At 40.7% G+C, this 14236-nt stretch overlaps 1 protein-coding gene across 1 annotated transcript; it reads right to left on the bottom strand.

The window, feature by feature from the left end:
- Positions 1-3459: 3459 nt before the first annotated feature.
- On the bottom strand, positions 3460-12330 carry wnt9b (wingless-type MMTV integration site family, member 9B). The gene is made up of 4 exons (XM_063019076.1): positions 12248-12330; positions 10510-10763; positions 8342-8607; positions 3460-4576 (listed from the first exon to the last, which is right to left on the bottom strand). Exons 1-4 carry the CDS (start codon positions 12328-12330, stop codon positions 4106-4108), a joined length of 1074 nt encoding a protein of 357 aa, XP_062875146.1. The 3' UTR covers positions 3460-4105.
- Between the last annotated feature and the right edge of the window lie 1906 nt (positions 12331-14236).

Below are 14236 nucleotides of genomic sequence, written 5' to 3'. Positions count from 1 at the left end.
CCAGTTCATATATACACAGGTTAACATCAGTTCAGGTGGGTTTCATATCGTAACTTAAATACAGTTCAACAGGTAAAATACATTAGAATAAAGCAGATTAGAGACATTACAGATCAAGATAAACATCACTAGTTCTTAATCTAAGATATAAATAGATTTTTTATATTTAATTTCCCTAAAAGCCACGTGAGGTAGAAAAAGTCCCCGAAAAGAAAGTGTGTCATGTACATAGTAATATATACTGTTAAACCACATTAGTACAAGCCTATTATTAGTTTGGTTTGCACTCTTTGATCACTGATTTAATCAGTGAATAAAAATGATAAACACTGTATATATTTTAGATGATACAGTTTTAAACACACACATACAGATGAACACGAGTGATTAATTCTTTTTGGCTGTTCTCGGACGTCCCTGTGGTCAGACAGCAGGATTTACATGTTAGATGTGCTCGGCGAATGGAAGTATCCCTACTGTCCACACAAATACAGTCTCACAGAAACAGCGGGGTCCATGAAAAACCTGGTTTGAAGAGGTTGTCGCAGTGGAACTCCAGTGGCCGGCACGGAGCCCTGACCTCAACCCTATCGAACACCTTTGAGGTGAATTAGAAGGTCAAAAGCAACCCAAAAAGCATCCAAGATGTCACTGACATCACAATTTCTCTGGTGACTGGCACAAACTCCAACATTCAAAATCTTGTAGTAGGTCTTTCCAAAAGAGGTTTTGCCCAATTTATTGCCCATGTTTTTGGAACAGCGTGTCTAACAAGTAGCAACAATGTTAATGCAAAAGCTGGTGTTTTAATTGCGCCCTGAAATGTCCAATGCAAAGTCAACATGATACGTCGATTGTTTATGATATTTCATCAGCTTTTACTGCACATGTTCACTTAAAATTGGTAAACACAATGTCATTTGGGTTAGTATCTTAGATACAAATAAACAAAATGTATTTTTAAGTATAAGGAAATATTTAACAAGATGACATTGATAGAGAAAGTGTTAAAAAAGTCTGTAGAGAAACAGATGCACTACAGTCAGTAATTGTAGAACTACAAAGTGCTTCTATATGGTAAGTGGAGCTGATAAAATGGACAGTGAGTGTAGAAACAAGGAGGTGGTTTTAATGTTATGGCTGATCGGTGTATTTCCTACTGTAACTTCACAAAGCTGTAACTGCTAACAAATGTAAAGGTCCGTTAACATTTTGCCACTTTTTACGTTCCAGCTGCTGTTGTGCACTTGCAGCTCAGAATTTTCTGACGTTGATTGATGTGGCCAATTTTACTGGAATCTGAGTTTTCTTCCCCTCCACACAGTCACAGACATCAGGGCACATGTTGCACAAGTGGGCACATATTCTCTCCTTTTAGCTTTCAGCTCGGTAATATTTAACTCCAGAAATGGTTGCATATTACATTTCATGTTTGCCACACAGTACCACTGGTCTGCGGCTCATAGCAGTACGTCAGCATCGCGTCCAGACGACAAAACTGCAAAGCAAAAACAGGCGTCTGGCTCGATGGGCGGTCTGCGGGTGACCTTTAGATTTTGGGGGCCGTGGAGAAAAGATTAAGAGCCGTTATTTTCGCTGATTGGTACGAGAGAAAATACTGAGGGGTGAAACGAGATTTTCAAAGAGTTTGAAAACATTAAAGAAGTTCAGATGAGACTGAATTGGGAGGAACATAATAGCGGGCAAAATTTTACACAGCTGTTGGGAATCTACACGTACACATACACTTTTAACACACCAGTGCTCTGCTAGCGAAACTCTCATCATAAGGTTCCTGGATACGTTAGCATGCATTGCAATTTCATCCACCTGCTACACTTTCTTTAAATATTAACCATTTAATGGCTGTTTAAAATATGAAACATTAATGTTTCCAAGGACCTCATGTGCTCATTATGTGAAATGCTTTCAGTTCTTTTCAACCTTATCTTTGTCATACCACGTCTGCAGCTGTATGCTATATCTTGCCAAAAAAAAAAACTCATTTCAACATGTTTCCATGTACTGAGAAACAAACTTATAATGTATTTGTAAACTGAGCATTAAGAATGTGAATTTATTTAATAGAATTGCCTTACTGTATGAAAGTTGAAAGCTATACAATATAAGAACAGCCGTATTCTACAACCCTTCTTGTTATAGTATATAACAAGTGTAGTTTTGAATTTATGTTATATTATTATGTGTTTCTGAATTTTTAGGAGTGCACTGGCCAGGCTGTAATGTCCTCATGTTAATTTAATACTTAACATGAGAATAATCACTGCTGGACAGTCTGATTGTTAGAACCTGGGATTACATTTTTCACTGTTCCATTTATTATTAGTTTAGTTTATTTACACAAACTAAAGACAGGTCAGTTGTTTCGTAATATATCCAGTGTTGTTTGTTTGTTTATTAAGATTTTAAGGTTTGGTTCAATTCATGACAGGACAGGTAGCTACAGATTACCCATAAGTCATCAGTTCAAGTTTAATGTCAACAGTCATGGACAATTTTGTATCTCCATTTCACCTCACTTGTGTGAGGAAACAAACGCAGACACGGGGAGAACATGCAAACTCCACACAGAAAGGACCCGGACCGCCCCACCTGGGAATCAAACCCAGGACCTTCTTGCTATGAGGTGCCACCCCCTAATATATCTATGGCATAGAAAGTCTAGATTATTTGTTATTATAGATTGCATTAAAATGGCCAGTAGTGCCTGCAGAGGGTCCAACAAGGCTGGGGTTCAAACCCTGCTCACCACAGTGATGGATTAGTGCATTAGACTGTAACTCTTCCTACGGGTTGCTTTTGTCAATGTGAGCTTAAATCTTAAATGTGAGAAACACTTTATGATTTAAGGTTCCAACAGTGGCAGTTTGGCACAACTGGAATGTGATGCAAAAGTTTTGACACCTGTGATCAAATATCATGTTGATTTTCTTGATCTGCTGAATGTTGGAAACTATTAAATGTTGTATTTTATATTTTAGTATGTTCAATTTAGCAAATCAGCAGTACGTTCATTCACTGTAGAGAATGTGTTAATGGATTTTCATTTAGAAACTCAACAGTGCTTGTTAATGGTGGTACTGTAGACTATATGCAAAAAAATAAAGTTTATTATCCATGAAATGCCAAACAGCAGATAAACATAAAGGATGTGTTACTGTAGGATTGCAATTTAAGTAGCTTGTTTAAACCCATGTCATACAAAACCAAGAAACTAGAGAGAACAAAGTAAGCAGTCAAAGTATAAAAACACTGATAATGTCTTGATGAGCGATTAGGAAACCCACCAGATATCTAATTCCACAGACGTACAGCAGGTTTTCTGCTCAATCCTAGAAAATATGTCCAAATTATAATCTGTTATAATTACAACATATTTATAACTGTGATTAATAGAGATGAGGTTGGAAATTGAGTTTTCCTTTAATATTCTGGACACAACCACAGGACGTTTTAACCACCACGACTTAGTACTCACAGGATAATGAATATAAGTGCTTTATAAGATTAGCATACGACTTGATCCTCACTTTGATCCTTGCATACAAGGCAATTAGGCAGACAGACCGGAGGGTTAAAAGGTGGATCACTGGAACACGGCCAGCTCCCCTTTACAAATTGCTTTTGGGTTGCACAATGTTCGACCTTCTGACCTTCTCACCAACCCCTTTACCTACTATAGGTGTCCTGCAAAATAAGGCACATGTAGAAAGACAGTTAGATTCAAAGAAGCTGAAGATCAGTCCTGCTGAGACATCAATAAGCAGCTCTTGTGCGCTTGAAGCAACTTCAGTGGGCAACAAGATGGAATTCATGACGTGTTTTGGTTTTCCATGACAGGACTGCATCTCCTCTTGTGGACAGCCTCGCCCTGGGGCTCCATCTCCGTCCAGACTTGTTCAAGAGGCCAGAGTTTTGAGAGAGTGAACTATCCATCTATCCATCTACAGGATCTTCAATCATTGAGATTTACTGTCTCTTACCCAGATCTCCTTGTATTTAATCTCTTTTGTTTAGTTTTTATTTACTCCCTCATCCAAACACCTCTCATTGTTTCTCTTTAATGTCTTTGTCCACCTCTCTCTTAGTGCTTCTTGCAGGTGTAGACCTCCTCCTCTCTGAGGCAGGTCTGGCACTCCACGTGGCAGCACCAGCGTACCTGGCAGTTGCAGGAGAACGTAACGAGCCGCAGCGCAGTGTTATATCCCCGGCCGCAGCACAGGCTCCCACAGCTTGTGTCCTTCGCGCACGAGCGTCCAGCAGTCCCGGGCGAGTACCGTGACGGCCGACAGAAGCTGGGCGACTCCTCCAGGAAGACCAGCTCGGTCGGGTTAGGCCTGGGAGCCGCGTCACCTCGCCGTGCTGGCCCGGCCAGTTCGGTGTCTCCTGTGGCAGCGTTAGTGACGCTGAGGACTCGCACAGCTGTATCATAGCGGTGTTTCAGCAGCTGGCCTGTGACGTAAAAGGGCGAGAGCTGCTTCCAGCACGTCCGTACTGCACACGAGCCCGAGACTCCGTGACACTTGCAGGTCGTCACCAGTCCATTCTTTACAGCCTGTGGTAAGACGATAAAGATAAATAAACAAAGCTGACAGCTTTCATGTTGGTCATTTTCTCCTACAGGGGGTCAGTTAACCAAACTACATCAGTTTAGTCCAATTTAGCACCATGACGTCAAATTAGCACCAATAAAAGACCAATATATGGTCAAGAGTTCACCCATTAGGCTCTGAAAGTATGAGATACAAGGGCACTAAAAGGTCAAGTCATCAGTTAGGCCGGGGTGAGGGAAGGCCCAAGGCAATAGATAGACCGAGAGAAAGCTATGCCAGTTATTCCACCCTACACAGGTATGACGTCCCCTAAGGGTCATCTTCTCTCCTCTCTTACCTCCTCTGAGTGATACACAGAGATGGACAGATAATGAGTTATAGACGGGACTGTAGCGAGCATTTAAACAACTCGCTTGTTTTCGGCCCTGGGTGAGAGAGCAGAACCTGACACCGATAGAGATTATCCTTTCTCTTTTAGCCCGGAACTGATTGTCTTTCTGAGCCAGGTCTGATTTAAAGACGTTGAAGGATTTTTGATGCAGATCTTGAAGGAAAAATATTGTATAGTAGCTTCCTAGTGTCGTCGTGTAATTGTCCAGAAGAAATTACTTTTTTACAGGGCCCAAACAGTAACGTGTCCCTTCCTGGGCCCTATGAATGGACACATGACTTTAGAACGTGAACCAGTGCCTAAAAATCTGCCTCACCCGCTCTGAAAATTGTGCCTCGGGCTGCTGTCATCGAGGGTCAAACCCTTCCATTAGGAAGGAGAATGAACCACGTGAACAGAGCAGGAACGAGACCTACAGAACGTTCGACCTGTGCAAGGCTTTACAAGCCATCAATCTGCAATGCACTTATTAGTGTGATTGCAGAATGCAAGCACACTATTGTTATTGTTATTTTCGTTTTCAATATATTATTGCCATTCCGCCCGTTTTTTGTCTCCCTTTCTTCGTCCGCAATTTTCGAGATATCGACCCCGTTCCAGTGCCAAATCGTCCGGCCCATACGGGAATGGACTGCTTGTATACAGCTTTTGGATCGAACCAACACTGTGGGCACAGTGCCCGTTTTAAGGTGCCCGTTTTGCCCCATTGACTCCCATTCATTTTGAAAAAAATTTCGAGCTATCAACGCCGTTCCAACCCTTGATCGACCGGGTCATTAATTAGCGCCCAAATCCAAAAAATCATCCGGATACGCCCATCCGTGTGGCATTTATGCCCGTATTTGCCCGAATTTTTGGACTAAAATCTTGACACCTTTGGCTTTCCACAGAACGTCAACGTGATGACGTAGGCGGCATCTTCAGTCCGTTCTGAGAACAGAAAATGGCCGCCACCAAAAAATCTGACTTATTTTGGTCTGTAACTAAAGTATTAGTGATTTTTAAGGTGAAAACGCTGCACAGAATGAAATTATAAGCCAGTAACACTTAGCAGTGAGCGTCAAATCGTTCGCGTTGCAACAGAAAAGAAGATATTTATATCCGTTAGCTTCAAGGCTAACAAATGCATTCAAATCAATGCCAATGGCTACATGCTAAAGGAGGGACCGAAGTGTGAGCACTGTGTAAGTGCACTATGAATGAAAGCTGTAAATAAGACACAGCCGATCATAGATTGCGCAATACCATTGACTTCCATTCATTTTTTTTTAATGGTTATTTAATGGTTATTTCTATAACCTTTATTTAACCTATAAGAGCCCCATTTACTTCCATTCAGTTTTTTGAAAGTTCGAGATATCAACGCCGTTCCAACTCTAAATTGTACAGCCCACTGATGTAACCCCGACTCAGATACAGCATGGGGACTCGAACCCAAACCCACCTGCCACGCCCGGTTTTCAGCCCCATTCACTTCCATTCATTTTTTGGAAATTTCAAGATATCAACGCCGTTCCAACTGTAAATCATCCGGGCAGTTAATGACACCCCAACCTGGATACAGCATGGTCATACGCAGCCCCGCCCGCCTGCCACGCCCACTTTTTTTATATTTCGAGATATTAACGCCGTTCAAACTCTAATTTGTTTAGCCCACTGATGGCACCCCGACTTGGATACAGCATGGTCATACGCAGCCCCGCCCACCTGCCACGCCCATTTTTTAATATTTCGAGATATCAACACCGTTCCAACTGTAAATCATCTGGCCAGTTAATGACACCCCAACTTGGATACAGCATGGTCATACGCAGCCCCGCCCACCTGCCACGCCCACTTTTTTAATATTTCGAGATATCAACGCCGTTCCAACTCTAATTTGTTTAGCCCACTGCTGACACCCCGACTTGGATACAGCATGGTCATACGCAGCCCCGCCCGTCTGCCACGCCCGTTTCTGAGACGTCCGGACGTCGACGCTGTTCTCAGCTTAGATACGGCGTTCGGATAAGCGCGCACGCACGCCGACCAGCACACGGCAATCACACTCGCATTTTCTCCGGAAATGCACTCTCTAGTTCTATCTGTGCACATTAATTGGAAATTAACTGGATAACTTCAAAATAGATTTTGGCAATGATTTAAATAACATTTACATTTGCTTTAGTAATCAGAAAACATGTACATTTTAAGTTTATTCACATAAATAAATAGATTGATTTGACATATTTAGCTTTATCCCAAACCCCTATTCTTTAAAATTCTGTAATCTCTTTACTTTGAGTTGATATATAGCAGTGTATTGCTTAAATGACTACATAAATAATCTAGTTATTGTCAAAATCTGATTTTTTTTGTATTGGTTTATACATATTTAGTGCCTGTTTTATCCTAATTAATGTTGTGGCGAGTCCAGGGTGCAAGGAAAGAATACTATTTATTTATTAGGACTTAAACGTCATGTTTTACACACTTTGGTTACATTCATGACAGGACAGGTAGTTACTGGTCTTACAAGATTCATCAGTTCAAGTCTTAAATGGACAATTTAGTATCTCTAATTCACCTCACTTGTACATCTTTGGACTGTGGGAGGAAACCGGAGCTCCGCAGACACGCAGACACGGGGGAGAACATGCAAACTCCACACAGAAAGGACCCGGACCGCTCCACCTGGGGACCAAACCCAGGACCTTCTTGCTGTGAGGCGCCAGCCTGGGTGCTACACCACTAAACAGAGCTACTGACTTAGCCAGGCATAAATACAAAGCCAATTGGCCGTGCTTGAGGGAGGTAGGGTCAGACAGAAAGTACATAGTCATAGAAAGTAATTAATTTTATTAGCCTTATTAATATTATTATTATTATTATTATTATTATTATTATTATTATTATGGGCTGTATATGCTGAGTACGTCCCTTATCATACAATGAAAGCATTTATGTGTTTTAATACAAAAAACTTTGTTAAAGCTCTGTTTTAAGTAAAATAAATGCATGATGTAGATGTACTGTATATATGTATGACAGAGATAAATATAACTTAATAGAAAACTTAACTATATAATAAATCCTTTTTTATTGTGATGGTAGTGGTCTTTTTTAGAATGACACTGTTCTCCTCAGTAGACCAAAGGTCACTGAATGGGTTGATGAGACTAAAAGTGTAAATCATACACTAACATTCACAGTTACAGTACCTGATACCTGGTTGGTTACCTATGGATAACATGTAAGCACCCCTCACTATTACTGTACTTGGACACATTATTAGGTTTTCCTTACATGTGTCACTTGTCTGTGTGTGTGTGTTAGCTACACCCCCCGGTAACAGTCAGTAATACCTGTAAACTTTTCTCACTCTTGTGTCACTCACCCGGATGCCAGCGTTTATATTGTGCGTATCGACCTGAGCCCGCAGGTCCTTGCTGGCTTGTTTCTGGCCCAGGAACTTCTTAAGGAACCTGGTGCTGTACTTCAGGTTGTCCCCACACACTCCCCACTGCCACGCTTCTCGCTGCTGCAGGCCCGGCGAGTCGTCACACGTGCAGCGCTCCATGCGTCCTGAGCTGCAGGCTTTGGCCAGCGCGTGCGACAAAGCCGCTGAGGACACGGCCAGAAGGAAGGCCGTTTCCTTGAAAGCTGCAAAGATGCACGTATAAGTCTTTAGGATTATTCAACATGCAAAATATTAGCAACATTTGGATGAAAGTAATGTTTTAGATGCCTAGCAAGCTTAACATCAACATGAGCTTAGAGGCAAAATAATAATGTTTTATCTGCTTTAACACAGGGCGGTACGGTGGCACGGTTGGTAGCACTGTCGCCTCACAGCAAGAAGGTCCTGAGTTTGATCCCCAGGGTCCTTTCTGTGCGGAGTTTGCATGTTCTCCCCGTGTCTGCGTGGATTTCCTCCGGGAGCTTCGGTTTCCTCCCACAGTCCAAAAACATGCAGTCAGGTTAATTGGAGACACTGAATTGCCCTATAAGAGAATGGGTGTGTGTATGTGTGTGTGTGTGTGTGCCTTGCGCCCATTGGGTAGCTGGGATGGGCTCCAGCACCCCCCTTCCCGCGACCCTGATTGGATAAGCGGTTAAGACAGTGAGTGAGTGAACATCTTTATGATGCATTTGAATGCCAACTAGGAGTCAGGCCTTTAACATCCAGCATCAGAGCCTAACCTTACAAATGCTTTTTGACACAATAGGCACAAATTCCTCACAGACACACTTTAAAATCTAGTGATCTAGTGAAGGGAAGGAGTGGAGGCTGTTACCGCTGCAAAGTGGTGGTGGCAGCTTTATTTTAATTCTCATGATTTTGAAATGGGAGGTCTAATAAGCTCACAGACAGGCGTCCACATACTTTTGGCCACAGTGTACATGTCCAAACTACCCATCCATCTATTGACAATTTAATCTCTGCCACACAGCATCATTTTTAACCCTGTTGATTGGTGTGCCCTGACCTCATGGGTGTGTTTTGGTCAAATTAATTGCTGTTTTGACTACAATTTATTTTTTCCTCAGATGAAAGTCAGCTGCCCTTTTCCTTGCGGAACTGGGTGCTCTAGCGGGGGATAAAAATAGCCCATGAGGCCCCGTGTGGCCCTGCCACATTTCCCATCGAGCCCATAATTACCATGCAGACCTGCGGATGGACCTCGAAATTCCCATCCCCGTGACAAGCGCTTTACGCACACGTCCACATTGAAACAACTCGCTTTTAAGATGGGGTTTTAATGTTAATGCTTTAAAATATTCCCCATAGAAATGGCAGGATTTTGAGGCCAGTGAGAGTTCAAGCAGCTGCTGAGTGCAGAAGTCTGCATTAAAGTCTAAACTTTAAGAGTATGGATACAAACTACATGACTGTTTAAATAATACTGAAATCACAACATGCACACTGTAGGTTTACAGTAATGTGAGTGATCAGAAAGCCCATTATTTATCCAGGAGGAGCAATTTGTCCGAGAAAAACACACAAGTATACACTAAAAAGTATTGGGACACCCCTTCTAATGATTGAATTAATGTGTTTCAGCCACAACAATCACTAACAGGTGTAGTAAAGCAATTATATAAATAAAATTAGACACTTCTAACTTTGCAACAACAGTTTAGGGAAGGCCTTTTCCTGTTCAAGCATGACCTTGCCCCTGTGGACAGAGCAAGGTCTCTAAAAGCTTGATTTAAAAAGCCCAGACCTCAGCCCCACAGCACCAAACAGCTCTGAAATTAACTGGGAGATCATCATTGCCCGGCCATACAACTGCTCTTTTGACTGAATGGGCACAAATTCCCACAGACATACTTCAAAGCCTCGTGAGAAACCTTTTCAGATGATCACAGATCACAGATTTTCTCCCACTTTCCAAAGACACACCAGTAAATACAGTCCCTAATTAATATCCCACAAAGTGTGTTAATTAATTAATAAATAAGTGATGGATGTTTATGTTGCATAGGTCCAGAATCCATAAATGTGTTGAAATTTAATAGAAGATCAAGGGAATCGTAGTCATATCCCTTTCTCAGGCTTACCTCTCTTCAGGAGGCTTCCCTGGCCGTCCAGGGTGCAGTTCCAGCGCTCGTTGCGGAACTGGTATTTACACTCGAGCAGGCTGAGGCGCACAGATTCCCGCAGCGTGTCCGCCAGTCCCGGTTCCCTCCGACATGCGCGCTTCTGCTTTCGAGTCAACTGCATCTGCTCACACTGCTTTATGTGCGCTTTTCCTCCTGCAGACTCACTGCTGTACGGACTCGGTAACAGTGCCAGCGGCTCCCGACCTGTGAGCCTGTAAATAAAATAATTACATCTTTTAATTCTGCTTACAGTTACATGGATGCGTAATAGCTTGGTGAACATAAACATAATCATAAACATTCGGGTGCATAATGCGTGCGTAATCGGAGCACAATCCTGATTTAGGACCTAATTACATGACTGAAATATTGTTTCAATTTAGTCTTAAAGTAAGCAAGGCATATAAGGTAGTTTGTAAACTATTTGCATTCTTTACCTTCACCTTTCTGGTTGTTTTGAATGCATTTGAATAGGCACTATAGAGATTCTCTGTGTTTATAAACCCAACAAACCTGCGCTTTTGCAGATAAATAATAATAACTTATTACAGATCTGTATTTTTATATCAGTTCCAGACTTTATCACCTAGCAATAGGAAAATAGAGAGAAATACAGCAGCAGTATCACCACAGTAAAATACACTAACTACTATTACTATTACATCAAGACTTAAAATAAACAGTCACGTTCACATTTTGATTTTGTAAAAGTTTTATGTAAAATATTTCTCCAGTTAATAAAAGAATAGATAATTTGAGAAATGGCAAAACTGTGTCTTTATTCATGCAGACAGATAAACACGTCAATTAATTCTGGAGAGGTGAATTCTTTTCTAGAATGATGCAAATATGATGATGTCAGTGGTCCAGATTTCTAGCTTACAATAGCAATAAAAGCAATAATAATAATAATAATAATAATAATAATAATAATAATAATAATAAGCATTGATGAAATATAAAAAAATCAAAACAACCGTGCGTAATTGCGCACAACCATCATAACTGAAACAAAATGTACTTTCCAAAACCTTTTACAGGACCCAACTAAATAATATTATAAAATAGTACTCCATTAGATGCCTCCATACCTTTAAACTTTTTAAAGTTCTTAAAATAATTGTTCGCTTGATAAAAGAACAGAACATTTGACCAATGGTACAACTGTGTTTTCAAGAAGGAAAAGAGCTATATGTCCCCAGACTTTTACAGATAAAACATTAATGTCTATTAATTCTGGAGAGGTGAATTCGATGCAAATATGATGATGTCAGTGGTCCAGATTTCTAGCTTACAATAGTAATAAAAGCAATAATAATAATAATAATAATAATAATAATAATAATAATAATAATAATAATAATAATAATAATAATAATAATAATAATAATAATAATAATAATAATACAAGACAACCGCGCGTAAATGCGCGCAACCACAACATCATAATTTAAACAAAACTGACTTTCCAAAACCTTCTACACGACCATACTAAATAATATTATAAAATAGTACTCAAATAGATGCTTCCATACTTTAAAACTTGTCATACATACAACCAAACAATACTACACAGTCTTTACTAATACATAATACCTAACACAGGTGCTGGTCATAATTTATCTCGCACACTAAATATATAAATAAACCCCCAGTCTAATTCCACAGAGAACAGATAAAATAATGAGGATCTCACCCAAAGTAAGCTGCTGCAGTGTGGGAGTGCAGGATGAGGCAGAGCGCGCTGAGGCGGAGCAGACAGGCGGTCCCGGCGCGCATGGTTTCGGCTCGGTGCTGCTCCTCATCGCGCTGCGTACCCGCCGAGTAAAGAGAAATCCCCCGTCGCTTCGGACATGCCATCTCTTAAAGGGGCAGATGCGTTCTACGCTCACCTCCCTTCGCGAGAGAGACCAGGGGTGGCTTAGTTTCCAGGGTTGCCAGATTGGGTTGCCAAATGGCTTTCCCCAAACTGTTTCCACAAAGCTGGAATAATTTCATTGATTTTATACAGTATAGTTGATTTTACGCACCTGTTAGCAATGGGTGTGGCTGAAACACCTACAATCTGTAATTAGGCGAGGTGTCCATTTACCAGTGTACAAACTGCTATGCTGTTTTAACTTGAACACAGTGTTTACAGTCGGTGGCTCCATTCTCATTTCCTCAGCATCATTAACACGCAGCACACTTTTCACTCCAGTCATCACAACACACATAAACGGGTGGTGCAATCAGAGCTCTATCTTATAATCTCTCCTTATCTCGGTTCTTTGTCCATCTAAAACTGACCAGCTGGGCTCCACATTTCCAGGATTATGTCACTCTCTTTGTTCAGAGTTTTCGTTGCTGTATCTGGAGGTGTGTCAGCTGCCCTTCCTGCTGGTGCCATAACCAAAATATAACACAGAGGGAACCATCTGAACCATCTGACTTCTAAAGCAGGGTGAGGATTAAATGTTGACATTTATTTTGGCTCTAATACGGGTTGGGCTAAAGCATGGGAAAACTGTGTAATCTGTGTATAATGTGTTTTTTTTTTACCTGTGTTGCTGGGAATATTTGCATTTACATATTTGCATTATGTTGCTAGCCCTCTCCCTGCTGATCAAGCATGGTGTGGTGTAAAGCACACCACCTACCACATTAGTGACTGTGAAGGACAAACATTTTTACTTTAAGATTTTTAGAGCAGCAAATGATAAACAGTCTTATATAATTACTCAAAGTGAGTTTTAAAGTATTGAGTAGTTTTGTTTAACAAGCTCAGGCGTCCACTTGTGTTTTCTTGAATAGTTTAGATTTTAAATAAGTAACAGTTTCATTTACATTAACTAGCCTATAAACAAAAATACATTGGATTCTTTTTAACACATGGTCTCTGCCCATCTCTAATAAAGTATTCTGCAATTTATCCTTTGATAAAGGAAAATATTACTGAATTCTCATCCTGCTCATTCTGATGTCTACATTTGATGTAGTGTCTTTAGTAAGCACTTCAGCCTTGCTGGAACCATTTCAGGCCAGGAAAATCAACTGGGGTTAAAATTTCTTCAGCTCACTGATAGGGGGCGCTGTGACATGATGCCAATGTTGAGTTCTGATGCCATCTACTGGTACCAACAATAAACTGTGAGAACAACAGCATTACACAAGGTGAAATTGCTTGTATTGACTTCAACCACTATTGTAACAGAATTTATTACTATTATTACTATTATTTACAGAATGGACACCAGCTGTGGTCAGATATTATTTACTAACAAAGAAGGAGTTATAAAACGTATAAAACTGGGGATGTTTAAGATTTAATCTGTAGTAATCTGACTTTTTGTACAAAAGAATTGACACAACTGACATCACAAGAGTTTTCTTGCTTTTCAGTGACAAATACTAATATATTCTGAAATGATTGTATTTTTAATTATTTATCTTTTTGTTAATGCATTTTCTCCTCTTTTTCCAATTACCCAATTGCATTACGCTTCCTCTTTACTGATGCCGATCCCTGCTCGTGTGCAGTATCTGATTGCATCTTTTCACCTGCACCAGGCGACTTCATTTGTGTACGGAGAGACACACCATGATCAACGCATTATTCCTTGACTCTGTGCAGGCGCCATTAATCAGCCAGCAGAGGTCATAATTGCCTCAGTTATGAGGTCCCTATTCGGCTCCCCACCCTTTA

The sequence above is a fragment of the Trichomycterus rosablanca genome, chromosome 22 (genome assembly GCF_030014385.1).
Source record: "Trichomycterus rosablanca isolate fTriRos1 chromosome 22, fTriRos1.hap1, whole genome shotgun sequence".
NCBI classification, from domain to species: Eukaryota; Metazoa; Chordata; class Actinopteri; order Siluriformes; family Trichomycteridae; genus Trichomycterus; species Trichomycterus rosablanca.
Note: the sequence above shows the minus strand (reverse complement) of the source record. Positions and strands in the feature narration are given on the sequence as shown.